The sequence below is a fragment of the Mauremys reevesii genome, linkage group 8 (genome assembly GCF_016161935.1).
Source record: "Mauremys reevesii isolate NIE-2019 linkage group 8, ASM1616193v1, whole genome shotgun sequence".
NCBI lineage: Eukaryota > Metazoa > Chordata > Testudines > Geoemydidae > Mauremys > Mauremys reevesii.
In genome coordinates, this window is record NC_052630.1 from 19,329,652 (window position 1) to 19,347,265 (window position 17,614).

The 17,614-nt window shown below is 46.4% G+C and overlaps 1 protein-coding gene across 7 annotated transcripts in view; it reads right to left on the minus strand.

Annotated features, from left to right (window-relative positions):
• Window positions 1-17,614, minus strand: part of CPEB4 (cytoplasmic polyadenylation element binding protein 4) — a 205,063-nt gene that overhangs the window by 57,162 nt on the left and 130,287 nt on the right. The window contains exons 1-2 of one of the 7 annotated variants that reach the window (XM_039484360.1): window positions 4,685-5,196; window positions 2,345-4,521 (exon numbers count right to left, since the gene is read on the minus strand). The exons of 5 other annotated variants lie outside the window; for them this stretch is intronic. In XM_039484360.1, the coding sequence (XP_039340294.1) occupies window positions 2,345-3,469 (1,125 nt within the window). In that variant the 5' untranslated portion in view covers window positions 3,470-4,521; window positions 4,685-5,196. Of the gene's footprint in view, window positions 1-2,344; window positions 5,197-17,614 lie in introns of those variants that run through there. One more of the 7 variants, XM_039484361.1, reaches the window with a different exon arrangement.

Genomic DNA, 17,614 nt, shown 5'->3' on the forward strand with positions numbered 1-17,614 from the left:
ATATGAGGGAAACACTCATGAACAGATTTAAATAAGAAAATAAATGTTAAATGAAAGGGAGAACCAGGAACAGAGAGTTAATCAAATACCCCCATTCTGTTTCAGGAGCAAAGGTAGATTTTGGTAGTAAGGTAGAATCTAAGAAGATTCTGGTAATGAAAGTCTCAGGCAAAACATGATTACCTCCTCAAGGACGCTTCATATATGTGCAACTACATACACATATTCCATCATAAGCAAAAATCCTCATGACTGATTTGACATGAGAATACAATCTGAACCCTACCTCCAGCATAACAAAAGCCTATGGACAAATTTTACATATTTTTTTCCCCAGTGTTCTCAGAACTGAAGTCACCTTTTAAAATGATTACAAAGGTATTAAGGATTTCACACCACAAATGTTATAAAAAGCAATTACCTAAAATGGTCTGGAAAATCATCAACATCTTTTCTGGATCTGCAGTGCTGGAGTCCTGTTTTGCTGCCCTGCCCTTTTCTTGTTCATCACAGCACATAAGTGATAGTAAGAGACTGGAAAGCATTTCACTCCAACACTTTCCTTTTCCTGGCATGAAGAAGTGTCAGACATGGTCTTGACATATATACCTTCATCTTACTGTTTACATAAACAGACACCAGTATGCTATGTAGAATTTATATTTAGCCATGATAAAATATCAGACATATTTTTGGATTTAGAACATAATACAAAAGCCACACTCAGGAATCACTTAGCTTTGTTAATTTCCTCGATACTAAAAGGAGCACATTTCTATCAGTACATATACATTTGGGCCTTAAATGTGGCACCAAGTACACACTTGATCTCATTCTGTCACTCTGTACATCAGCTACGTGTCAGGGTACAGAATGAATTAAACAGCAAGCCAAGTCTTGCTGCAGTGAGGCTGAAAAAAGACCAGCTCCAGCTGTGTCCCTTTGCTAATGGTCTGAGTGTATGAATTTGGTATATTGGACACCAGTTCTTTATATTATTTCCAACTCTTAAAATTAAGATCTATTATTGCTATGCAGTCCAAGGTTACGGACTCTACCTGATGTTTAAACTGCTAGTAATTCTGCAGTAAAAAGAAGTCCTTAATGAAAGGTATTGCCAGCAGCTGCTGCTGTTTTCAGAAGGCTGCATAGGCCCTGAAAACCAAACAAACTGAATAATTTACCAAGGGGAAATGAATTGATCCTCCCTCTGATTCTACAAGGTCATTATAAAATATATTTAGATCTCTTTGGGGTTGTAGTTACCATGACAAATGTTCTGAGGTTCTTCTAATCTACTGATCTTTCATCCCCAAATTACTTAAAAGTAGGTCATCCTGCTTCTTACTGCAATCATTTTGCAATCTTTACTTTTGCCCTTGTCTGAAGATCCTGAAAAACAAGCCACTAGACATTAAAGAACCTTGTGTTTTGGATCCACCTTATGAGGTCTTTTTTAAACATATGAAAGCTACCAAGCTAGGTCTTAACTAGTGGTCAGATAGAGAGAACTATTACAATGCAAATATTGATTGTATATCTGGATCAATATCAGATAGCTAATTTTAACCTCCACAAACTAGATATGTTTCTCATGAATTTGAAGAGTCAGACACCCTGCCTCCTGACAGTATAAGGTGTAGCACAGTGCAGGCCAACAACTGACTAGTCCAGATCTATTTTTAGTAAAGATTTAATATTGTATAACCAATATTTGTTCCATTCCTGGTGAGAAAAAAAAAGTTATGTAGTTCACTGAAAAAAATAAAAAATCAGATTAGTAATTTCAATTGTACAGGGGAAAAATAAAATCTAAAAAAATATTTAAGTCACGTCACAATGGAAATCCATGAACTATTTTGCAACACAAGGCAGACGACAGATTTAAGGATTACTGAATGCTCGTTCTCAACATATAGTGCAATATCATTTCCAAATAGTTAAAATCTTTAAGTGTTAAAGTAAAAAAATATTTCATTTCTTCACTCCTATTTATGTTACATTTTAAAAAAGCAGAAACATTTGTTCACTAACTGTTATTGCTTACTGCGTGTAATAATTACACGATGGAACTGAACTTTAATAGATGTCCCGCTGGGCTATAAATAGATATTTATCTGACAAGCACTATTGAAAAAAAAAATACATGATTCACAGCTCAGAGATCATGAAGACTGAAATGTAACAGGGTGAATTACAAGTTAGACATGTTCACTTTATTTCAATTTAAATTCATTTTCAACCATGCAAGTCTGATAATCGAAGTATATTGGGGAAAAAAAACTTATTTCTATAAAAATTTAATTAAATCATTTTTCCATGTATATTAGCAGAGTAGACTCACCTGAAAAGGAAATATGTTGTCGGCTCTGTTCAAACTATCTTCCATCCAAGATTTCGGAGCAAAGGCTGAGCTGGGCCTAGCATACTTCTGCAACTGGATATGATTACTTGCAAAATTCTTCTTCAGGGGTGAGATGGAGTTCAGGGGTGTTATCCCTCCATTCAGTCCCCTGCGGTGGTCTCGCCCTTGGGACCCTCCCCACCCACCATATCCACCGCCACCGGGGCTCCATGAAGAAGATGGTGTAGGTGATGGGCTTTGGTAGCTGCTCCATGGAGAAGGTGGTTTGTTAAGATTATTAGCCAAATGAGGCAGTTGATTAAAAGCAGCATTTCTATGTGTAAATGGAGGTGGATGAGGGCTTGCAGGCGATCTTCTCTGTTGCTGATGCTGATTGTGATGATGCTGAAAATGGGGGTGATGAGGGTGGTGTTGAGAGAGGGGTCCAATCTGAGGGGAAAAGCTACCGCCAAAGCCAGGGCTGACATGATGTGGAAAATTCTGAAATAGCAGAGCACCATTATTAGCTGAGGCAGCAGGGACCCCTCCCTGGTGAAAAAAACTGGCATCTTCATTGATTATTGTAGAAGAAGAAGGAGCTATAGCTGCTGACCAGTTACTAAAACCAGTCAAAGAAGATGCAGTGGATGTTAAGGGCTGAGTTGAAGTACCTAGCCCTGAAGCCTCTTGATAATCAAATCCTGTTAACACTGGTGATTCTATTCTTATTTTCTCTTTCCCGTTGCCATTCTCTGAAGAATTGTCTCCCTGATTTTCCTCAGATTTAGCTTTCTCAGGTTCAGGCAGCATGCCTGCTTCCTGACTTTGACTAGGGGAAAGCTGCTGTTTTTCTAGAGACTCTTGCTTTTCCTGTTGCTGAGTTTTAGATTTTTCTGACCCCAGAATCTCATCCTGAATGTTATGGGCAGCTGGAGCAGGAAAGAGCCAAGCTGACCCAGCACTACTGCCATTGGCAGCTGTGTTATTATTTATAAAAGCAGCAGGGCTGGGGGCTGCATTTTGATGATGGTGTGGAGGCTGCAGATGTGGATGAAATCTCACTGGAAAAGCTGATTTATTCCCAGTGTTGTTTTGCACTAACACTCCAAACCCGTAATCCCCCATTTATTATATTTAGGATTTGATTTTCTCCTGTAAAAAAACAACGTTTAGTGTTTCTCTCCTCCGCCACCAAAGAGGAACTAGCAAATATCTTGTTTTAATCTAGACACAGTTTCTTCCTCCACACACTCCTTAGATATTTCTGATGTGGATATAAGTTCTGGTTCTTTCAAAGATAAATCTCTTTAAATATTTAACGTGTCAATTTATGTTTGTTTCCTTTCTCTGGTTAGAAGGAAAAGAAAAATAAATCTTTGGTTAGCAAAATAAGAGGTTTCCTTTTCCTAAAGGAAATGCACATCAATAAGAGAAAAATCTTCTGCAGACAGATATAAAGAGATTTTAACTATCCTGTTTTTTCCTCCTCAGCAGCCTTGACTCGGCCATAAATGAGTTAAGAGGAAAAGAGAAACAATGACGTCTGGTCCCTCCACCTCTTGACTGGGAAAAAAAAAAGTCTGGAATAATTTAATAAATTCTATATAATCTAATATATATTTGTTTCCTGTTCAAAAGAGTCCTTGCTGTTGATATGGGAAGATTTTACCTCAGGATTTTAGCATTCAGTGGGGGAGTGAATTGTGCAGGAAGCTTTTTTTCCCCTGCTGCTGCTCGGTAAGCTTTTATTGTGTATAATAATAATATATACTATTTTGTATGTGTCCTTTAGAGGAGTCTCAGCTTATTGAAGGGGTAAGATTTTTATCTCAGAAAGTCGGTATTCTGGAGATGAGAGGGGAGTGAGCTGTGCAGGAGAAGGGTGGATTCTTGATGTTGCTCCTGTTGGGTTGGGTTTCTGAGCTCGCCAGGCTCACCTCCTATTTATGATCAGATATTTGTGTGTCCTTCAGATGAATCCTGGCTGTCCGAAGAAGAGTTTCATCTTAGAAATCTGCATTCAGCATTCGGGGGAGGGGGGAGAGCAGGCAATGACTTTTGCAGGAGGAGGGTGAGGGAGGTGTCTTGCTGCTGCTTCTGGAAGGGTGGTTTCTGGTACTGGGCTCGCCTCCTTTTACTGAGCTAGGTAGGTTTCCTTCAGCTGCGGGAGCCCTTGTCTGCAAGGGAAGGTGGATTTTACCTCAGGGACTCGGCATGCGGCAGGGGACGAGAGGCTGGTGCAGGGAGGCTGAGCTCGCCAGGCCCCTGTTCTCTATGGGGTACCCCCTTCACCCCCCCCCTCAGAAGTCCTGGCGTCTGGGAAGGCAGGAGGGATTTTACCTCAGGAGAGCAGCCGCCTCCAGCGGGGAGGGGATGGTGCAGGCGGCGAGGGGCCAGGCTCCTCTCTCCCCCATGGAAGGTGTTTAACCGGCTCTCCCAAATCGCCCGCAGATTACGGGACAGGGTCACGATCGATTAGTACTGCAGGGGAGGGAGACCGCTGGAGTCACCAGGGGGGTGGGGTCCTGCGGCGGCGGCTCCGAAGCGTCCTTTCCTTGCTTCGCGTCCTCGCAGCTGCAGGCGATTTCCCTTACCCCTCATGTAAAACAATCGATTATCGCGGGGGGAGGGGGCGCGAGACCGGCTCCGAGGAGTCGGGAGGCGTTTCAGTAATCGGCGAGTCTGGGTATTACGGAATCTCTTGTCCCGGCCGCCTCCTGCTCGCTGCCGCAGCCGGTACCTCCCTCCCCTCCCGGCCGCCGCCGAGTCCCGTCTCCTCAGGACAGAGCCGCTGAGCGAAATGACAACCAGCTGGAGGGAGGCAGCGCGGCACTTCCGGTTTGGGGAGGACACGCCTCCTGCCCCGCCTCCCTCGCGTCTCCTCAGGCGGAGGCCGCGCCCCCGCCTGCTTTACAAGCCTCTTCCTGGCGACGCCACGAGATTCAAGGAGGGGCGGCGGCCATTTTTGGTAGGGGCACGGAGGTGCCACACCGACCGTCATCTTTGTGGTGGGCATGCTGCCCTGCTTGGTGGCCATCTTGGATTGGGGCAAGCATCTGCTAGCTGCCAGCAGGACGGCCATCTTGGACTGAGGAAAGCAGGTACTCCTTGAGCAGCCATCTTTGAATATGGCAGCGCTCTGGAACTGCTGCTTCTCTGTTGTCCTGAATGGATGAGAAGGAGCAGGGGGCACGTCCTTGGCCTTGGTTAAATGGGGGAGGCGAAAGGGCAAAAGGCCTGAAATCAGTAAGAGACAGAGCTGCACAGGGAAAAGCTGGGGAGTACGTAACACCTGCTGCCAACCCCCTATCACTGTATGCCCCAAGGGCTCTGGCCATGCCAAACTCCACCTCCCAGTAATGCCCTGAGGGTTTTGGCTCACTGCAAACCCCACCTCATTGTAACACCCACACCCTGAAAGCTCAGGCCCGTTTCAAGCCCCATCTCCCTCCCCTCATTGCCCCGAGGGCAGAAGTCTTTTGCAAACCCTGAAACCACAAGGGCTGAGCAGTATAGCAATCCCACCCTCCCTGCACTGCCCTATCACCCCGTGGACTGATGTATGTTACAAAAGCTACTTTGCTATAGGACTTCATCACTCTGTGAACTGAGGCCCATTGCAACTCCACCCCCCTGTAATCAATACCACGTCATCCCAAGGGTGGACTGCAGGGCACAGACATGATGAGAAGTGAATAAGAATGGAACAAAACAGGAGAAAGAACAAGGCGCAAAGAACCCATAACATATTTTTTTAATTAAAGTTAATGTTTAAAATTAAATAGACACAAGTTAAGAGGGAAGGTACTGTACATCTGGGGTCAGGCTTGAGTTATGAGGAATTACAGGTATCGATTGCAAGGGTGAAGAGATACATACATATCACATAGCCAGCATAGACCCAGATTGGGGTGCAAGAGTTTTTAAAGTGTCAGTGGATAAGTGGGCTCGGGTATGCCACCCATGGAATGTATAAGGAGTCCAAGTCAGTATCAGTGTAGCGAATGAGTACATGGGTGAGGTGCATCCCTTGGTTTGTCAGGGAAGGAAGTGGGTTATTTCCCTAGTCGGCAGTCTCAATTACTCAGTGTGGTATTGACGGTGTCCTGTGATGTGTTCCGTATAAATGTCTCTGGACCACCTGATGGTGTCGGACACCATGAGCTATCTCATGAGCCAGGCGTAGTGTCAATTGACTCCGCACACTCTCATAACCGGCTCGTTGTGAGGGCCCCACAAGCCCAGGGCTCCCACAATCAGGGCGTGTATCTGGACCTCGTAGCCCTGGGGTCTCAGGGTCTCATCCAGCGGGGTGTATTTCGACGCCTTCCGGGCTCAGGCCTCATGGAAGGCCGGTGACCTGTTTTCAAAGGGTACTGTGACCTCTACCATGAGGACCTTCTTCTTTTCTGTGTCCATGACAACGATGTCGGGTTGCAGTCTGCTATCTGTCCCGGAGATGGCCGAGTTGAGGGTGATCTTCCCCAAGGACGGTGGGATGACTTTCACCAGCCGATTCTGGATGGAATTGTGGTGGTGCCGCCAGGCTCTGGAGTGTTGTTTGCATCCACACAGGACATGGGGCAGGGTCTCATTTGCGTAGCTGCACTTCCTGCAGCGCTTGTCCCGGTTGCCATGGCAGATGGCTCCGTTGAGGGGAACACAGTTGAGTCGGGCCCTGTGGACGAACAGCCAGTTGGCGAACCTGGTGAAGCTGCCCCCAGGGAGGAAGTGGTTGCTGGCGTCCCACTTGCTGGACACCTCGAACACCTTGCCCTGGTCCGGCTTCCGATTGAGGTTCTCGGCATAGTGGCAGCGGATGGTGTCTTTCAGGGTCCTTTCCAGCATAGCTCTGGTGGTCGGGGTGATGATGGTGTGGTCCGGGGTCTTTATGCGTGGCACCAGTATTCCCAGCTCCCGGCGCTCCTCGCACCACTTCCAGCGGCAGCCAATCCTCTTTTCTAGGTGTCTTGAGGCATTGCGGGCGCGGGACCAGAGAGAGGACAGGTCTCCCCGCTCTCTCCCAAACTCAGCCTCCAGGGAGCCACTGAGGTAAGTGGTGATGTCCTGCTCGGAGGGGGCCCTGGCAATGCGTTTCCTGACCACGTCCCATACGGCTTCCTGTGTGATGCTCCTCACCGTTGGGTCTGGGCACATCAGGAGGCGGAAGGCGTGGGTCATCACCACCATGTCACACAGGTCACCCATCCGCGGTACGTTGACACTACCCTGCCTGTGGGAAATGTAGATGATGTTGGTGCTGGCCCTCTAGGGACAGTAGAGCCATTTCCTCACCAGCTGCCTGATGGTGCTGTCGGCCTTCTTCAGGGGCACCTTGGCTACAACCGATCCCCTGAGGACAAAGGAGATGCGAGAGATGAGGAAGGTATTGAGGGTGTTGATCTTTTGCCAAGAGGCGAGCAGGGAAGAGTCAATTTGGGCTGCTTCTCGCACAATCTCCGCGATGGTGTCTTCGGGGTATGTTGGACGCGGACTCCTGTGGGTGTGCCGAGGTGTTGGTATACTTCTCCCTCTTTGAGGGAGGCCATGGGCTCACCCTGGATCAGGAACCGTGACGGCCAGACCAGCGCCCTGGCGCCACCATCAATGTGGAGGGAGGTGCACTTTTTTGGGTTGAAGCGAAGGCCCATCCACTCGGCAGCTTGGCAGGTGACATCAAGCATTTGCTGGAGGCTTTCCAAGCTATTGGCGACCAGGCTCAGATCATCCGCATAGGCCAGGATGTTGATTTTCTTGCCGTGCAGGTCAAAGCCAGTCAGGCCACTGGAGATGGCTCGGATGAGTGGTTCCATGGCCAGGTTGAAGATGATGGGGCTGAGGGGCCATCCTTGTTTCATGCCGCGGCAGATGGGGATGGCGTCCGTCTCTCCGTCCGTGGCGCAGATGGTGGTGATACAGTCCTTGTAGAGGTCCCAGAGGATCTGGATGAAGGTTTCTGGCATCCCGAACTCTCCCAGGGTGGCAAAGATGTGATGGTGGGGTATGGACCCAAAGGCATTGGTCAGGTCAAGCCATGCTATGGCGCACTGCCTCTTGGACCTCCTGGCCTCCTGGATGGACGTCTGAAGGAGGAAGTTGTGCTCGTAGCATCCCTCGCGGGACATGAAACCCTTCTGCACTGAGCTGACGGCGCCCCCGCACACTGACCAGTCCGTGATCCTTGCCTCGTGGCAGCTGGCATACAGCTTGTAGATGGTGGAGCAGAGGGAGATGGCCTCCAGTTGCCGGGGTCGTCTCATTCGCCTTTCTTGTGGATGAACATTGTCATGGACTTTTTCCAGGAGTGGGGAACGTGATGAAACTGCTTGCATTTGTTGAAGATGGGCAGCGAGCACCACGCAGCCGGGGTCTCGCTTCTTCAGCAGGTGGTAGCGAATGCCATCTTTTCCAGGGGCGGTGTTTTTGGTCCTCATCAGCCTCGCCTGCACCTCCTGCAAGGAAAAATCTCGCTCCAGGTCCTCCGTGAGGTCGATCCGGGGGTAGCGGGAAAAGGCACTCTGGGCATCGCAAGTTGGTCTGGGCCTCATGATTGAACACGTCCTTGAAGTAGGAGTAGAGCCTCTCGTGCTGGATTGCACAGTAGGAGGAGGTCCCGTCGAGGATCTCCCTCATGGCTTTCATCCAGTTCGTCCTGTATAGTTTCTGAATACGAGATGCAGCCGCTGGATCGTAGTGGCAGCCGACGTCCCCTCTCCTGCCTTCTCTGGCAGTGTTGTCATGGCTCGGCGTGGGGAATCTGCGTGTGGCCCGTGCGGCCTCCTGGGTTCTCTCCTTCTGGCTGTACTTTCTGCAGACAGTTCTGCAGTCAGTCTGTCCGTCAGGGTGTTGAAGTTCTCAAAGTCCTCAGCCTTTGTGAGCTCCTCCATCCAGGCAGATTGCAACGGCGTGGCAACCCTCGCTTGTGGCCGTTGCTCCTCCTGCTGTGTTGTCTCTGCAGGTTCAGGGGCTGTGGGGACAGTCTGCGGCCTTGTTGTCCCTCGGACTGGGAGGCAGTGTTCAGGTGGGTCTTGAGGCGGGGGTCCTGGTGCGGTGGGGAGGGCAGCTCTCGGTGTCTCTGAGGCAGCGCTGGATCTTCCGGGAGGGAGTGGGGTTCTGGCAGCACCGGTGCTGGGCTTTGGGGGGGCACGGTCGTGTTCGGAAGCACTGGAGATGGTTCTGGTTCTTCTGTGGGCGGTATCCGGCTGGGGGGTCCTCGGTGGGGAATGGGGTTTTTGGCGGTCAGAGGCTCCTTGGGTAACCTTGGAGAAGGTGTTGGGTCTTGCAGGGGCAGGGTCCGGCCATGGGATCTGGGAGCTGCAGGAGGCTCCTCCATTGGCTGCGTCTTGCCGTGGAGCCTGGGAGGTGGTGCTAGTTGACCTACGGCAGGGCGGCATGAGGTTACCTGTGGGGGAGCGCTGCCCCGTCTCGTATCCGTGTTGTGCCGGATGGTTTCTCTGAGGTCACTGAGGCATCTGGTGAGGTTGCTGACTTGTGAGGTGGCGGTCATCCCCCTCGCAGGAGGGTCCAGCGTGGGGATTCTGGAGACGGGGCTGGTTCTTTTGGTGGCACTGTCAGTCCTCGAGGTGGGGGTTGTGCTTCCCTCAGTTGGCGGTTGGTCCCCTCTTACCTGCTGTGACTCTGGGGATGCTGGCTGGGGTGCTGTAGCCAGAATATCAGTGGGGGTTAGGGTTGGAACCTGCAGGGTGTTAGTGGGATTCACCTTCGTGGTCGTGAGGGGTCCCTTGCATGTGGTTTGATGGAACTTGCATTTCTTTTGAGTCTTGAAGGATAGGTTGCAGCGGCTACACCAGAAAGCAATCCATTTGTTATAGGTCTTGCAAACTTGTTTGCTGAGGGCCCCGAGGGTCTGGACTCCATGGACGGGGATCTTAGCTCATAGAGAGCCCATAAAATAAATATTGAAGTATATTCTAGAATCTATCTACCCCATATCTGCAGTATCTAATCATCCCAAACATTACAATATCACTACTTGAAGATGTGGGAGGGTTGTACCATTACAGAAGAATACATGTGTTTTAAAAAGGTCAAGGAAATAATTTACGGGACTGAACATGCAGGTTCCACAGGAAACAAACCCACCTGTAGATTCTGGTGTTTATATTTGTGTTTTTCTCACTGCCTTTAATGCTTCAAGGAGTTATATATTTAGATAAAATACTATCAGATCTGATCTCAACATTTTAGTTTCTATATGGCAGAAATAGCATACAAAGACAAGGTGTCAAATTTTCAAAGTTGGCTAAATTGGCTTAGGAGCCTAAGTCCCATTTTCAAAAGTGACTTAGCCACTTATGAGCCTGGGACTTAGGCTCCGGAGTCACTTACGTAATTTTGAAAATTTTATCCAAGAATTTGTGGTGTTTTGGCGCTAGAATTTTCTCCCTGAGGCAAAAGTTGCTAGTGAAAGATATAAACATGAATATAAACAAATTAAGGTACAATAAATTTGATTGCAGGTACTAGGAATTGCACAGGCCCCTCATAATCAAAAAGCCAACAAAAACATTAAATTTAGGATGAAGGGTTTAAAATATTCACCACAGCTACTCCCACTGAAAGCAAATGAGTTCCAAATAAACTAGAATGAAAATAGGGACAGAGTTTCAGTATAAAATGAGACCCAAGAAGCCATATTTTGCTCTCATTAAAGATGGCAACTCATTGTGGCACATATTGCTTCACATGCTCAGACCTCTCCCCTTCAGTCCACCATGGTGTTGTCCTTCTGGCACTAACTCTACCCATAGACGTCACTGAGAACATATAGCAAAGTCATTTGGGCAGCTGAGTGATGCCTATTCGGGATGACTTCAAAGGTCAGCTGGAATCTTTCATCTGCAAGTGTTTCCCCCTCCTCCTTTGCCCCATAAACCGATAAACAAAATCCAGAACTCAGATCAGATGTTCTTGTATCAATGTAAACGGAAGTCACCGTGCATACATTGGGTAATTTAAAGTGGTTGTGATTCTTAACTAAATTTGTAGAGGAAGGGAGTGGAGGTTTAAATTGTGATATCCACTAAATCTGATCTTTCAAGATGATGAAATGAGGACATTATAACATGAGAGATAAAAACAGGGGTGTTTATACAGGGATAGAAAAAATACTGAGCCATGTTCATACCACTATATACCAGTGCTGGAATTCAACTGTCAAAGTTGGAGTGGTGGAAGGAAAGGACCATTTTAATTTAGTCTGCCCTCATGAGCATTATTGTAAGTTCTTCTTGAACTATCATGTCTTGGCCACAGCATTATTAAGCCTGAATACCAGCACTGGCATGAAGTAGATAAGTAGAACCTAGGATCTAACTGACTTTAGTGAAGAGTTTTGACTGAGTAAGCACTACAGGATCAGGTCCTTGGTTTCTAAAGCACTTTAGGAAGCTTAGGGATGAAAGGCAATATATATGTATAATAGTAATTAAGCATACTTTGTTATATACCTATATGTTTATTAAAAGTTTAGTTACTATTCTTGTACCTTGTAATAGCAACCTCCATACAGTGAGCCTGATTTTCAAGGCTATTAGGTATGCAAAGTGAAATTCCGTGCTTAATTTGAGGGCCTAATTTGAGGGCCGTTACCTGGTCTGCATGCACACAATAGACACGTATTTGCATACCTCACATGTTTGAAAATCTGTCCCTGCAACACAGTATGGACTGTATAGATGCAGGGCTCATTGCTTTTGCCTTCCCTGGGTGGAATTTGGTGTGTAGTTTATCCTGAGGAGGGGGAAGGGAATCTTTTGTTCCCATTTCTGTCTTTTAAAAGTCATCTTATGTTAAATATTAAACAAGCAGCATAAAGACTGTATTGGTTGCATTTTCTAAATGAAAAATAAACAGATCTGTGCTGGTTACAGGGCTAGCTAGGCTTCTCCCCTTCGTAGTCTCTATGAGGGCACCCTCTCAGGTCATAGGCCTCATGCCGTTATCTCCTCTAGAGTGCAATCCTGTGATTCTCCCACACTTAGCCTAGGTCCTGGGCTACAGAACCTGGTGTACTGACTGTGCTTACTCAGCCGGTCCAACTGGGTTTGGCACCTGTGGTTTTTTCCTTCTGCAGAAAAAGGATTTTAAAACAACAGTCTACATGCACAGCTGTCTTACCTATCGCACTATCATCCTGTGATGATCCTAGGCCTAGATTCCTCAGAATTCCTGTGAATGCCTGCATCAGTCTGGTTTCCCTGACCAGCTCCTTAACAATTACCTCCTCACTCAAGATAGAGAGAGCCCCTTTTAGTTCAGCTAGAGTCCCTTGTTCTTTGGCTTCTGGACAAAATCAGTTCAGTAGGCTTAACAGGAGGTTGAGCCAGACGCGACAGAGCCCATATCAATCCTCAAATGTTTGCTGAGGGGTGATTTATCCTGAGCTATTCTTCTCCCCTTCCTGCTTGTTTTTCCTTATAGCCCACAGTTAAACTAAACCAATATATTAATACGATAAATATCCCAATAACCAGGTTAGTATACAATATTCATAAATTATTACAGGGCAACTGGATATCCATCACAAAACTACCTACCTGTTCCTGAAAGATCACTTCTATCCCCATGCCTCACTGCTACAGCTGAAATCAGATGAGCTATAAATAATAGGGACTGCTAGCAGGGTATTCTCTGTAACGGGTTCACAACTTTGGAATTTGCTCCACCATGGTCTAAAATAGTCCAAAGTTGATGAACTTCAGTGCTTGCCATAGACTCATTTTCCCTCCCTCCCACCAGATATTAGAAAATAGGTGGGAGACAGGATTGTCATTGGAGAGATGGGGAAATAATGGGGTGGAGGATTGTGATGAGTGATCTTAAAGTTCTACACTGATATTTTGAGTTATGTCAAGGGCATCTAGTGATAGGGCGTCCTTTTTCAGCATGTCTATAAATCAATATAAATAAATACAAGCATTTTCCAGAGTTAAGTAACAAAAAAGGGAAAAAGAAATTAAGATGTTCGGTATATTCTAGAGGGAAAGATGGAAATCACCACATAGAAACACTTCTCAAAGAGTTTCACTCAGTAGTGGGGTATCCACCACCACCTACTCGAAGGCCGTTTTGAACCCGTTCTGTCACCCAATTGCGACATGATATTTTCAACAAATCCAGTATTGTTCATGCATTTTATTAAGTAAGCCCTTTTCTCTGAAATTGTATACACCCTGTTTCTGAAAATATATTTGTTTACATACAATGAAAAGCATCATTGTTTTCAAACATCTAATTACTGGGTTACAATTTCCCCTTTTGTTTACTGTTTTGCAACCTATGCAAGCATGTCTGAATTTTAAACACTATTTTTCTCTACACTTTCCTGTCACTCTATTATTATTATCATCATCATCATAGATTCAGACTTAACAAGCACTTCTGTCAAGAAGCAATGAACCTGGCTCCAACAATGTATTGTTGAATAAACAGTTGGAAAAGGACTGCGTGGATGGCCTTCATTTAAATTCAGGCACACCCATGCAATGTATTAGCGTAAGTGCTGATCAACTAGTGATACAAGTAGAACTTCCAAACTCTAACGTTCATCACCTTGCATGAAAAACACGGTTTCCTGGCACTAGCTACCTGAGGGAGGCTTCTCAACGGGTGATATTTTGATGGCATCGGCTGCCCAGCAGGATTTGCGTCATTTTATACAATCTCTTTAAGGAAAACTGCACAATGATATAGAAGAGATTGCAGTCATGACATGTAATTGCAAAGAAGAATAAATCACTAAAGAAAATTAGTAGTGTCTATAAATATGAGCAACCAGAAAGGAAGCTGCCGCACTGATGGTTTGATGATGTAAAGTAAGAAAAGCTCAGGAAATGCAGCTGAGCTTTATTTGGAATGCATGAACAAAAAGGAGGAATTGTGATTTGCCACATAAGTTTTGTGGAGTTTTTTTAACTGATTAATTTAGACGTTATATAAATACTTTTAAATCAATCACATTTAACAGCTATAGAATTTCAATCAACTCTGAAAGTCTCCTGCTTTCCTAAATGTTAAAATAGGAGCTTGCATTCTCCAAATCATATGCTACATCACCAGCCTGTAGTTCCTGCTGGGAATATCAGAACAGCAGCAGCCTCCACTGAGAGTTAAAGATATTATTACTAGTTTCTGCAGTGATGGACATATTGAAACAGTGACAGTTATTTCTAAAAACCTTTTCAATATATACATATTCTTATTGATCTAATTAAATATTTGCTTAGAAGTCTAAGCAGGACCTTTGTAATATCTAGACTAACTCAAACCACAAACCCAAATACTTGCAGGGTCAAGTCAGTCCGTCATCCTCCTCCCGTAGAGTTCTCTGACACTTATTACATGAGTCTCTTTTGGGTGGAACCTTAAAAACAAAGTCAGATTTTTAAAGGTATTTATTGCAGGACGTTAGAGTTAGAAGAGGAGCAGACGTGGCGTCCGACCATCACTTAGTGGTGGCCAGATTGAAGCTGAAGCTGAAGAAGAACTGGATAGACGCGTCAGACAGAAGAGCGAAGTACAACGTCAACCTTCTGAAGGACCATAAGACCAAGGAAGATTTTGGATTGACGCTGAAGAATAAGTTTTCAGTACTACAGGATCGGTCTGAGGAAGAGGAAGACAGTGTACTCAACAGATGGCAGAAAGTGAGAGACACGCTTAGGTCAGCATGCCAGGAAGTGCTTGGAATTAAGAAACACCAGCAGAAAGAGTGGATCACAGCAGAGTCCTTGACTAAGATAGAAGACAGAAAGAAGAAGAAGGCAGCAGTCAACAACAGCAGGACTAGAGCAGCAAAGGCCAAAGCTCAAAAAGAGTATGCTGAAGCCCACAGAGCAGTGAAGAGGAATATTAGGAAGGATAAGAGAGATTATGTGGATGGACTGGCTGCAGAAGCAGAGCAGGCAGCATACAGCGGTAACATGAAACAGCTGTACGATACTACCAAGCGACTGTCTGGAAAGTTCAGCAAGCCAGAACGTCCCGTTAAAGACAAGCAGGGAAAGTCTATAACAGGAATAGAACAACAGATGAACAGATGGGCGGAGCACTTTGAGGAACTCCTGAACAGACCAGCACCACCAAATCCACCAGACATCGACCCAGCCAACGAGGACCTCCCAATCAATTGCGATAAACCAAGCAGAGCCGAGATCAGAAAAGCCATCACCATGATGAAGAACAGTAAGGCGGCTGGACCTGACGACATCCCAGCAGAGGCCCTGAAAGCAGACCTGGATACTTCAGTGGAAATGCTGTACCCCCTCTTTGAGAAGATATGGGAAGAAGAAGTGATTCCGGCTGACTGGAAAGAGGGATATCTCATCAAAATCCCCAAGAAAGGAGACCTCAGCAACTGTGCCAACTATAGAGGAATCACACTCCTGTCGGTGCCAAGGAAGGTCTTCAACCGAGTCCTCTTAGAGAGAATGAAGGATGCCGTCGATCCACAGCTACGAGATGAACAGGCAGGTTTCTGGCAGAACAGATCATGCACGGACCAGATAGCAACGCTCCGCATCATAGTCGAGCAGTCTATGGAGTGGAACTCCTCGTTGTACATCAACTTTGTTGACTATGAGAAAGCGTTCGATAGCGTGGATCGAGAGACCCTCTGGAAGCTCCTTCGGCACTATGGCATCCCAGCAAAGGTGGTCAACCTGATCAAGAACTCATACGACGGCATACACTGTAGAGTGATCCATGGAGGGCAGCTCACAAACAGCTTCCAGGTGCGAACCGGAGTCAGACAAGGATGCTTGTTGTCACCACTTCTCTTTCTTCTCGTCATTGATTGGATTATGAAGACATCCACTTACGAGCGTAGGAACGGAATCCAGTGGACGTTGTGGACCCAGCTTGATGACCTGGACTTTGCCGACGACCTTGCACTCCTTTCACACAGCAAACAGCAGATGCAAGAGAAGACCAACGTAGTGGCAGCCACGTCATGACAGGTTGGCCTCAACATCCACAAGGACAAGACCAAGATCCTTAGGATCAATTCCATCAGCAATGACCCAGTCACACTGAATGGACGCCCCCTGGAAGAAGTACAGTCCTTCACCTACCTAGGTAGCATCATCGACCAGCAGGGTGGCACAGACGCAGACATCAAAGTAAGGATTGGTAAGGCAAGAGCAGCCTTCTTACAGCTCAAGAACATCTGGAGCTCCAGAGAGCTGTCTTTGGCAATAAAGATTCGACTGTTCAACTCCAACGTGAAATCAGTCCTACTGTATGGAGCTGAAACCTGGAGGACAACCAAAACAACCACCAGGAAGATCCAGACCTTCATTAATAGCTGCCTCAGAAGGATTCTCCAGATCCGCTGGCCAGACACCATCAGTAACATCCACCTCTTGGAGAGGACCCGTCAACTCCCAGCAGAGGAAGAAATTAGAAGGAGAAGGTGGGGCTGGATAGGACATACACTACGCAAGCAGCCAACCAACATCACCAGACAGGCACTGCGGTGGAACCCCCAAGGCAAGCGGAAAAGAGGCCGCCCAAGAAATACCTGGCGACGCGACCTTCAGGTTGATAGCAAAAAAATGGGCTATACCTGGAACCAGCTAGAGCGAATGGCCCAGGATAGAAGACTCTGGAGATCTGTGGTTGGCGGCCCATACCCCGGTTGGGGTGACGGGCATGAATGAATGAATGAGGCACCTAAAACTGCAGAAAGGCGCTTACTCGGCCTTTCAAAAGCACCTAGGCACCTATCTGTATCTTTAGGTACCATAATAACTTTTAAAAAATCTGACCCTAAGTTCTTGTCTGCTCCTCCTGGACATTAAAGATCCCATGACCACAAGAGTGGAGGTTTGCTCTAGTATATTGTAAAATTTCCATTCCCCACAATCAAGACTGTGTAAGATGCAATGTGCAAGTTTGCGGCCACCCTCCATCAAAGAGAAGGCTGCAATTTAGTGGTGATGTATGAAGCTAGCACCTCTCTCTTGAAAGAGCTTTAGAAATGAAGTATTTTTAAAATATTATTTAACTGTAAGGTATCATAACAAATTACTGTATTACCAATATCTAATGGGTTCAGTTTCTATTGACTTATATGGAGGAATTCTACAGACCATTTCTACTGGCATTATTAGTTCTAGTTGATGGGTCTTCAATGGCGCTAACCACTGAGATGGACCATCCTACAATAGTTTTTCAGGGGCACAAGCTCCTGGACCAGCTCCTCACTGCAAGGCTAACTCATGAGGGGGAATGTATTGCTCTCTTAGA